We start from the raw sequence: 10,459 nt of genomic DNA on the forward strand, positions 1-10,459 counted from the left end.
CGGGGGTGGAGGATCAGTGAGTTCCCGGGGGGTGCAGCGGCCGTGGGGGCGGTGTGGGATCAGGGGGGTGCAGGATCGAGGGGGCCCAGGGGAACGCGGGGGCCGTGGGGGTGCTGGGGAGTCCGGGGTGCCCAGTGCGTGGCCCGGGGCAGAGGGGGACGGGGACGGACCCTCCCAGTGCTGCAGCACCCGAAGGCGCTGCAGCACCCGAAGGAGCCCCGGCCGCGCGTGCCGACCCGCGCTGTCCCCGCAGGAGCAGGTGGTGGTGGACTTTGAGCGGCTGAGCGAACACGCCGCCGCCTTCCAGGGCCACGACGTCGGCTTCTGCTGCCTGGGCACGACGCGGGCCAAGGCCGGCGCGGTGAGCGGGCACGGCGTGGGGCGCACCCCGAGAGCGCGCTGAGCCCGCCCGGGGTTCTGCGTCTGGTGCTGCCGAGCTCCCCGACCTGTGCGGGGGCTGCACTGATCCCCTTCTCCCGCTCTGCCTGCAGGCCGGCTTCGTCCGTGTGGACCGGGACTACGTCGCGCAGGCAGCAGAGCTGGCGCGGGCTGGGGGGTGCAAACACTTCGTCCTGCAGTCCTCGCAGGGTGCGAACGAGCACAGCAGTTTCCTCTACCTCAGGGTGAAGGTGAGGTGGGAAGCAACAGGGGGTCAGGAGACACCAGGATGCTTGGGAACGAAGCAAGGGCTCAGGCTGCAAAATGTCCAAATGGCTCTGGGGTCCTCCTGAACCTGGAGAACAGAAAATYGGGGAATGAGGCTGGCAGGACAAGCGTGATCTGCCTTAACCTGAGCAGCAAAACGCCTGCACGCCACGTCCTTCTGCCTCTTAGAGCCGCAAGAAAGCTCGAGGTGGAACAGACCCTCAGGGGTGTCCAGTCCAAACCTTACTCCAAGCTGGGATAGCTTCACTGGCGGGTTGGGCAGCTCAGGACCATGTCCAGGCGAGATGTGAAGTGTCCTGCTGGCTGCACGCTTGCTAACGCACCCACAGTTGTAGTTAGCACTCTGGTTGCAAGGGTGCGCTGGTGGCTTGCGGTCAGCTTGCCTGCGCAGACAGCCCTCTGCCCGCGCTTCCTTTCCTGGAGGCTGCGCTCTGCCCAGCTGGTGTCCCGCCGGTGCCAGGGCAGGGCTTTGCGTTTAGCTTTACTGACGTTTATAGGGCGGCTGCTGGCCCGTTCTTGTGCCCTGTGCAGATCCCCCCGAGCAGCAGCCCTGCCCTCCAGTTTAATAAGTGGCCTCTTGGCCACGTGTGTTGCACTGTGGCCAGGATCAGCTGCAGTTCCTCCTTTCCTCACCTCTCTGAAGCTCTTCTCTGGGGTGTGTGGCTGGGACTTCGGTGACCCTTATCCATGGCTCACTACACACTTGCTCTCCTGCCTCCTTGGGCACCCGATGCATTTTCTCCGCTAACCCTCTTTCCTAGGTTGTTGCTTGCGTGTCCTTTGCAAGCAGGATTGTGTATGGTTCGCAAGTACATGGCAGTTACTGTTAGCTATACACATGGGAGGTGGCAGGGCTTAAGGCACTACCAGGCTTAGCACTGGTGTGCTTAAAGCCCTTCACGAGACACCTGATGAGTCTGTGACCAGGCAGGTGGCAGTGAGATGGGGAAGGGTGAGCCACTGCTGCTCCTTGGCTACCTACCTTACTGAGATGCTGTCTTCTGATTCTTTTTCCCTTTTTATATCGGCATTTTTCTCCCAGGTTACTATCGCCAACTCAGCAATTTCCCTTAGGTCTTTGTTTTTACCTTTTTCATCTTGTGGAGCCCACAAGCTAAAGCCATGCAGCTCCGCTACTGAAGCGGAGTCAGAAGCGTGCAGCTGTGCTGTGCACATGGCTCTAGACTGCAAGTTACCCTGGCATCTCCAGGGCCTCAGTGCAGTACCAGCCAGTTGCCTAGTGCTGCTCTACCCACAGTGCAGCAGTTCCTCTCTCCTCAGTTCTTGGGGGCCGCAGACATGGTACTTGTAGTCATCCTTGTCTTGTTTCATCCTGCCTGACYGCTCTGACAGGGAGAAGTGGAGAACCTGGTCCAGGCTGTTGGTTTTGATCACTGTACCATTCTCCGGCCGGCGTGAGTAGCACTGGAARAGGGAGGGCATGGGACTCAGGTGGAGGGTTGCGAGGCCAGAGGACTGGGGAGATTGAGGATGGGCTAGGGCCAGGATACATAAGGCAGCGTCTGGGGAGGAAAGGAGAGGGGAGAAAGCCAGATGCAAACACTGCTCCCATCTCGGTGCACCCCTTCYCCACTGCAGCAGGGAGCAATCACAGCAGTTTCTCAGGGACCTTCCCAGAGGTAAGGTCACACATGTCACACTAGGAGAGAATGGAGTTGAAAGAAGAGATTGAGGGACAGAGGTCGTAACTTAGCTCTGCACAGAGCTTGACCTTGTGCAGAGGGGACTGTCTCCTGCCTCCTCTCTGCCATATTCTTGTGGCCTAGGAAAACTGGCATCTTGTCTGGACAGCACTGTGTGGGAGAGGAGTTGAGTGTCCCAGGGCTCAATCTGGTCATGTTCCACAGCCCCACAGAAGCCCCTCCTTGGGCCCTACACAAGTTCAGCAATCCAAGCTGGGGCTCCCAATGTATCTGGAGATCTGTTTCTAGTTTTTCTTCAGGCCACTATTTCAGCCTGACTTGCCTTACCTCCCCGCTCCGCAGAGTGCTGCTGTGCGCACGCCAGGAGTCCCGCCCTGCTGAGTGGATAGCCCAAAAGTTTCTCCGTCTTGTGGCACGGGTCTGCCCCACTGCTTACTCAGTTCCTGTGGAGACAGTGGCAAGGGCAATGGTGGCCAACGTGCTGAAGCCGGGTGAGGGGAAGGTGGAGGTGCTAGAGAACAAGGCCATCCATGAGCTGGGAAAGGCAGAGCCGCAACAGGGCAYAGAGTAAAAGGGAAGGGCAGGAGAGCATGATTCACCTTTCAGGTGCTCTTCTGGACCAAGGGTGGATGCAGACATGGGATAGAAGTGGCACGTTGCATGGCTAATGAGGTGCATTTCTTTGCATGGCAGCTAATTCTCTTAAGTGATCTAGAAATGCAGGTGCTAGCTGGTGGGTGAAGAAAATGTGCTGTGTGCTTCCTGGATCTAGCATGTGAATCCAAATAAAAATTGGGTAATCTAGGCAATTTCTTCAATCCTCAAATAAAATCCTGTGACTGGTCTCTTTGTGCCAATTTTGTATTGAAATTATGTCTATCACCTGCACACTGCTGACCCCATCAATCTGTTCACAGACTGTCTTGCATCACTCCAAGGGTTTGACAAGGCCAAGTAGCTGGGGTTTGTGTCCATACTGTAGAATAACACAGGAAAAGAGCGAGCAGCTGCCTGAGACTGCACCCTGCAAGACACATGGCAGCACCAGTACAGCTTGTTTAATGGAGCTCTTGGAAACTCAGACATGGCTGTTGAGTGTCCCTGAGGCAATGGTTGTACTGACAGTAGGTCCCTGCAGACACAGAGCATGCAAATTTGAGCTCACTTCTGTTCTGGGCACAGAGGGACTGCTCTGGGGACGCTGCTGATGAGATCAGAGCCATTTCTTCCGAAGCTGTTACTTCCCAGGTGTGTAAACCCTACATGAATACTTGTGTTGGCTTGAAAATTTCTGTCACTGCAGRTTCAGCTGGATTTTCCTTAAAGCCTTAGTAAACTGAAGTTCAGCCCTGTTACAAAAGGCACTCACCAWGTCCAAAGGTGAGGCCAGCAGCATGCGTGGCTCAGGGCAAGGCTTGCCTCACACACCCCACTGGTTGCTAAATGCTCCCATTTGCTTTGTCAGCAGAGCTGGATCATCATGTCCATTGCACTCAAGTGAGATGAAGCTCTTGTGATGTGTTCAGGTTCCTTAGAATCATGCAGGTCTAAATAATGCTGGGCTACTTGCTGGTAGGATCCTCTAGGAAATACCACGCTGCTGTCCCTTTGAAATACTTGGGGTTTAGTGTGTTCAGCACCTACGTTAGGAGTAACCAGCAGATTGCCTCCAAGGCAGAGAACTGCTACTATGCCAAAGTGTTGGCACCATAGTTGGAGCAGCTGACCTCTGCCTTCCCAGCCTGGTACTTCTACACTATTGTGGAGCAGAAAGGGGAGCAGGTCCCAGTTCCTCACACTGACAGCTTGACTCTGCTGTGCTATGACCCCATATGGACCAGCTGCTCGAGAAAAGTGTGACATTTCAGCAGCTTTGCCCTCTGTGGCAAAGGCTGGGGAAGACTCAGCTTTGAGGAGCACAAGCCTGGGGARCTGGGGCTGCCAGGACACTCTCCTGCCTTGCACAAAGCAGGAGCTAAGAGCAGCACCGCATCCCAGCTGCTACCCCCCGCCGCCTTGGCGGTTCTCAGGCCTTCTGCTTGAGGTCAAGGAACTTGGTGACTCCACAGCTGAGCCACAGCAGGCCTGGGGGACTTACGTGACTCCCAAATTCCCAGCTGGCTGAAGTCCCAGTGCTCCGGGTAATGCTGCTTTCCAGGGTTTTCTCCTCTTTGACCTCACCCGGGGCTCCAGTGTCAGTGACTTGGAGTTGATGAGCTGAGGGGAGCCCTGGTTTCCTTGTGTCTACACAGGCACTTTGAACAGCAGGCTGGTACCTCAGGCTTGGTGGGAAGAAGATGGTGCAACCCCACACTATGCACAGGGACTGCAGGGACGTTATTCCGAGGAGAGCCATGCTCCTGAGCCGTACACAGGGCTCAGCTCACAAGGTAATAGATGAAGGGCAATTGAGCAGCAGTTACCGATCAGACTGTCCTAGCGAGAACAAAAGTGGTACCTTAAAATAATATTTAATTACAGAAGAGGAATGAGAGGTAGACTAGTCAAATGGGCTTCACCTGGAGGGTATTCAAACTTGTGTGCAGCATGAAGGCTATTTAAACCTACAGTATTAGATTACATAGGATCAAATGCCCACTAATGCTCAAAGAGACTCTAATTTAAAGAAAAATAACAGGCTTAAACAGGAGGGTAGAAACAAACACTGGAAATAAGACCTTAAAAGATGTGGAAATTGCATAGAGACAAAAGAATAAAAAAAACCCCGCAAGTTCTGGAAAGTTACACGTACAAGGCAGGCCACAAGATTCCAGGAAAGCATCCCAAAGGCGTAAAAATCATGACTACATGAGAAGCAGAAAGCTTTCCAGAGAACCACATGGAACAGGGAGGGCATGATCAGGTTGTGTGGGTATGAAAGAGCCATTGCAGAAAAGCTAAATGAATTATTTGTATTAGCCTTTATTGTGACACAGCTCTTGCTAGCATCGTTCCTTAGAGGGCATGCATTTGCAGGACTATCTCAAAGTATCAGGAGAAAACATTTTAACTTCATTTTTAGAACATACAGTAAAAAAAAGGAAAAGAAAATACAAAAAGACCTGCCAGAACCACAAGGAACTCTTGGATAAACTACCAAATACTCACTCAGGCAAGCAGTACATTGGTCCTTCTACCAAGCACTAGATGTTATTAATAAAATGCTAATTTTTAAAAAGTTCTAGTGGGAACCAGGAAATGGCAAATCAGTAAGCCTGAGGTTCTATAAAAGGCAAGTTGTTAGACCTGCTAATGAAGTCTTGAAATAACARAGGCAGGGATAAATATGGTGTGATGGGAGATTCCACATGGCTTTAGAGGGGGGAAGTCAAAAGCTGCAAACCTATAGAGTTCTTCGAGGAAATGGCCATTGTGTACAGAAGACAGTCTGGTCCACAGAGTGCACTTGGATTTCCAAAAAGCCCTCCCRAAAGGGCTCTTAAAAACATTAAGCTGTCGTGGGAAGAAAAGGAAGGTCCTCTTAATGGAAATGTTTTCTTAGTGCTCCAAAGCCTTGAAGCACACAAACATTTATTGCTAGACAGACCTCTGTGGAAAACACGAGCTATTTCTGTGCAACTCTTGTTTCTCTTCCATGGTGTAAGACTTCCTTTCATGTTTTGAATGAATCTTTTCTGAAATACCTCATTACAATTCTTTATATAATAATAGCACAAGGACTGAAAGAACTAGATCTAAACCAGGAAGCTGAACAAGGGCACATGCAGACACAGTCCCACTGTGGCTGGCACTGTGAACTGTTTGGCATGCCCTGGACAGCACGCAGCATGGCTTGGAGGTCAGCACTGGCTGGACATTGCTGCTGAGGCAGGCTGGAGCATGCCACAAAGGTGAAAGACAGCCCAAGTCAGCCAGAACCATCCTCAGCCCGTTTTACTCACCATTAGATGTAGTTCATGATAACCTGGTGATAGCTATCAAAGAGGATCCTGGAGATGATGGCTCTGAGATGAAGGATTTGGGCCAGCAGAGGCCAGGGTGCAGCCCAGTAGGAGGACACTGAGGAGAGACAAGGTGTGCCAGAGTTTTCCTGTTCTCAATATTTCCATTGCCTTGGGGGCCCGGTCAAGGCAGAGGCTACCCAGACCTGCCTGCCAGACACGTCATGCCTTGGCATTGCGCCCCATGGAGCAGCTCTCCAGCTTGCTTGCTGTTTTCTCTTCAGGGACCACCACACCCTTGTCCTGTACTTCAGTCCCAGGACATGGAGCTGTTGTAGTCCACTTTTATAAACATTATCAGGTGGAAGCAACCATTGCCTGCAAGCACCCCAGTGTGGCTGCCTTACATGAAACTCACTGAATTTTGTACATAAACAGGAGGCCATTGCCAGYCCATAGTACAGGTTCCTTATGAGCTTCTCGGGTGGAATTTCATAGCTCTTATTTTGGGCCTTTATTTTCTGTGTTGCAGTGCAATGCAGTTTGTACACTTATTAAAACATTCGCTCTAGGGCTGTGGAAGAGATTATAGAGTGTTTGCACATTTAACCATGGCAGAAGCACAAGTCCAGGGACTTTCCCCCCACCAGGTCTGAAAGAGGTGAAGTAGAAGACGGAGAGAGTGCTAGGTCTTTGGGCTTAGACTCCAAGGAAGGTTCCTAATTCCCCCACGAAATCACACAGGGCAAACCTCCGGGTATCCTTAAGCAGGAGGGGGGTCTGCAGAGCTGGCAACATGCCTCTGCTTGGGCCCATGGTGCCTGGGAGAGGTTCTCTGCTGTACAGAGTGCTTGGCCTTTGRTCCAGGCTGCGGTTGGAACAAGGAGCACGTAAGGTTGCTCAGTGTCTGCTGGACAGCATTCATACGAACTGCCTGATCCCACAGAGCAGAGCTCCCTTGAGGTTTGACRTTGACTTTATTATTGAAGATTAGCAAGGAAAAGAAATACACATCATCTCAGTGYCTCTTCAGCAAAGCACAAGGCCGCTGAGGTTTCCCATATAGCTCTCACAGCTGCTACCTTTCCCATCCAGGGAACTGCAAGAGCAGCCAGCATCTCCCCATCTGCTCCATGTTACCACCATGCCAGCCGTGGTCCCCTTCTGCTCGGAGCCCAGAACATGCTCAGCCAGATGGCAAAAACAGCTGCAGACATCACCTTGGCTTACAGGAGTCTTTCAAAGCAATAGAGCTGAGCCAGCAGGCACCAGGTTGGAACCCAGGTCACCTGTGTGACATCCATACTAGCAAATTAGCAGTCTGGGACAACTGTCCAGCCCCAAAGGCAGGCAATACAGTAGAGCACCCTGTGTGGTTTGCATGCCTGAGCTCCCTCAGTGAGGGAGGCTGCACCTCAGCTCCCGGGGCATGCTAACAGAGAGCCTTCTCCCCCCAACCAGCCCCCCACCACCCTTAAAAAGATCAAAATGATACTGGCCTGCAGGGGAGAAAGCTTTGACAGAGGCCATTTGTGCATCTTCTCCTCTGAAATTTTGGAGTGTTCTTTTTCATTAATTTCCTTTACAAACCAGCAAAAAGCTAAATCGGACTCTTCAGAGAGGCAAAGATGACTGCTTCCAGTTTCTAGATTTCTGCTCTTCACTTACTGCATTCACACAGTGAAATGCAAATGGCTCACCAACTGCTTGTGGCCCATCAACAGCCCTGAGCACAGTGACAGATAGACCAGGGAGCCCCATGGGGAGCAGCCAGAGCAGGGCTAGAGACAGAGCTGCAGCAGAGGTCCAACATCCATCCAGGAGACAGATAGGCACACCTACAATACAGCCTAAGGAAGGAATTAGCCCTCAAACCCCAGCTTAAATGGAGCCCCCAGGCCTGCAGGCAGGGTGTGGGTGAGGTCCCAGGTGGGGCTGGTCTGAGCTATCAAGGCATGTTGATGCCTTTGRGGCCCAGGCAACCAGGTTGGCAGTGAGGTCTCCTATTCCCAGCTCTGCCTCTGACTTGTGGGTGTTAGAAAAGGTGCTTAGGAAGTCCTGCTGTGCAAGAAGAGCAGATCTGCAGTGCAAAGCAGGTGGTGCTGAGGACCCAACAGCTTCATGGGCTCTTGCAGACATGGCAATAAGTCATGCCCCAGATGAGCCTATTCAGACCCTCCTGCACCAGTTCACTCTGCTCAGAAATCTCCACCTCTGTCCTGGGTCTGGCTGCCCTGAGCCGATGTGGGTCTATGACTGCCCAGCTTCGTACAAGCAGGTCAAGGCTCGAGTTAGTGGTGTTAGGGCTCATGGCCTGTTTGTCAGGGGGCTTTCCTGTGAACTGGTGACATGAAGAAAGTGGGTGACTTCCAGAGACTAGCGCCCCAACATTGCGTGGGAGCCCCTGACCACGCTCCCACGTCCCCAGCTGCTCCCCCCAGCTGGAGGCGGTGAGAGGGTCAGCTCCAAAGGACGCCGTCTCCTGGTGCAGCTATGCCAACGCAATCCAGCACACGCCAGTAACGTGCCATTAGGGAAGAGATCTGGCACTGGCGCTCGGGACAAGCGGAGAAACCACTGTCCCAGGACACTGCTTGCCAGGGCCCCTCGGTCCCCTTGGGGACGCTCCTCCTGCCCCTCCGCCCTGCCCGAGGAAACGAGGTGACGCACYGACGTGCAGCCCGGCGGGGCGAGCTCGACGGCAAGGAGCCGCTGGACGAAAACCCGGCGTCAGAGACGAGCCTCGGGCGGACGGGGCTGCCTGGCCCTCGGCTCAGCGCCGATCCCTGGCTGACGCGGGGCCAGGGCCCGCCTCGCTCCCCGGCCGTGAAGCCCACAGCCGTGAGCTCCTCGCTCCCAGCGCCGCGGTCCGGGGGGTGCGCGTTCCCGCTCCCGGCCGTCAGCGCCGTCGCCCCCGCGCCTCCCGCGCTGCCCGCTCCYGGCCCGCACGTCTGGAGCAGACGTCGGGGAGCTTTCAGGCGACGTCGGCTAATGCACAGCCCCGGGTGAAGCAGGCGCCCAGGCTGCTGCCAGCCGACGCGCCGGCCTCGGGGCTCGCGCGTGGCCGGTGCCGCGCGGCGCCGTCCAGCTGCGGCCGCCGGGCTGCCCCGGTGGGGCTGTCGCGTGTTAAGTTTTTGCACTTAAAACGCCCCAGAATAAGTTTTACACGGATCCAGCTACTCCGTCCCCTGCACGGCGAGTCCTGGAGGTGATCCCTGCTCGCAGGGCTTCCCCGTCGGCTCCTCTGGCGGGTTTTAACCCAGGGCCGATGGGCTAAAACCGGGCGAGCGAGGGGGTCCGAGCTGCTGGGCTTCCCCGGGAGAGCTAGCGAGCGACGGGAGCCGGAGCCGGGGGGACAGCGGAGACCGGAGGGCCGGCCCCGAGCAGGGACTGAGCCCGCTTCCCAGGCAGCGCCGTGCTCCGGGATTTGTTTATATCCACCTGAGAGGCAAAATACCAGAGTTTCCCACATAACAAAATTCTGGAGAGGACCATCTTTGGCTTTATCCAAGCGTTACTGTCAGATAAACCTGAAACATTTGCTATGATTAAGAAATTTATTTTTTTTTAGCTTACATAAAAATGAATTTGTTCTGGAACAAAAATTACCTGTTATCCCCCAGCTGATAACCACTCTTGAAACCATATATATTTTTTACGTTAGGTGCAGCTCTAAAATCAAAGGGATGACCTTCTCCGAAGCATTTTATTTTGATGGAAGTGATATTTTTGTTGAAAGAAATCCACACAAACAWACATTTCTACCTGAGTCTGCTAAATGCTGCTTTGGAGCCCGGTGCTTCAGAAGGAGGAAACCTCACGGGCTCCCTGGAGCTTCCCAAACTGCAGCTCGGCCGTTCCAGTTTGATTACCTGCTCTCACCCCAGGAAAAAAAACCATTTTCCACCCGTGTGAGTTTGGAGAGGACGCAGCAGACGCCAGAAGCCGCGTTCTCCGGGGCCAGCTGCTGTGGGACGGCGCTGCTTACGGGGCTGGCCGGGCTCCAGCGCCCGGCTGCTATATATGCGGGAGAGGGGGGAGCAGGGCTGCAGGCAGAGCCGGAGACGCCCGCGTTAGCACGCGCTCACGCTTTGCTCGGAGCCGGAGGAACCGCAGCGCGCCAAGATGTGCAAAGGATTAGCCGCGCTGCCCCACACGTGCCTGGAGAGGTGAGAGCCGCCCGGCGTCGGCGGGCGCCCGGGGCAGGGGCAGGCGGCTCCCGCGGGG

The 10,459-nt window shown here is 54.4% G+C and overlaps 2 protein-coding genes across 2 annotated transcripts in view; both read left to right on the top strand.

Annotated features, from left to right (window-relative positions):
- The window catches only part of HTATIP2 (HIV-1 Tat interactive protein 2), a 4,469-nt gene extending 1,295 nt beyond the window's left edge, over positions 1 to 3,174 (top strand). Inside the window, exons 2-5 of the mRNA XM_085303176.1 lie at positions 187 to 361; positions 492 to 629; positions 2,020 to 2,081; positions 2,673 to 3,174. Of these exons, the coding sequence (XP_085159302.1) occupies positions 187 to 361; positions 492 to 629; positions 2,020 to 2,081; positions 2,673 to 2,901 (604 nt within the window). The 3' untranslated portion in view covers positions 2,902 to 3,174. The remainder of the gene's footprint in view (positions 1 to 186; positions 362 to 491; positions 630 to 2,019; positions 2,082 to 2,672) is intronic.
- Positions 3,175 to 10,257: 7,083 nt separating this feature from the next.
- RGS5 (regulator of G protein signaling 5) overlaps positions 10,258 to 10,459 on the top strand; it is a 14,872-nt gene continuing 14,670 nt past the window's right edge. Inside the window, exon 1 of the mRNA XM_085303189.1 lies at positions 10,258 to 10,401. Coding sequence (XP_085159315.1) covers positions 10,358 to 10,401 — 44 coding nt within the window. The 5' untranslated portion in view covers positions 10,258 to 10,357. The remainder of the gene's footprint in view (positions 10,402 to 10,459) is intronic.

Source organism: Rhea americana, unplaced genomic scaffold, assembly GCF_003343005.1.
Source record: "Rhea americana isolate MKP2758 unplaced genomic scaffold, rheAme1 scaffold_198, whole genome shotgun sequence".
Classification (NCBI taxonomy): domain Eukaryota; kingdom Metazoa; phylum Chordata; class Aves; order Rheiformes; family Rheidae; genus Rhea; species Rhea americana.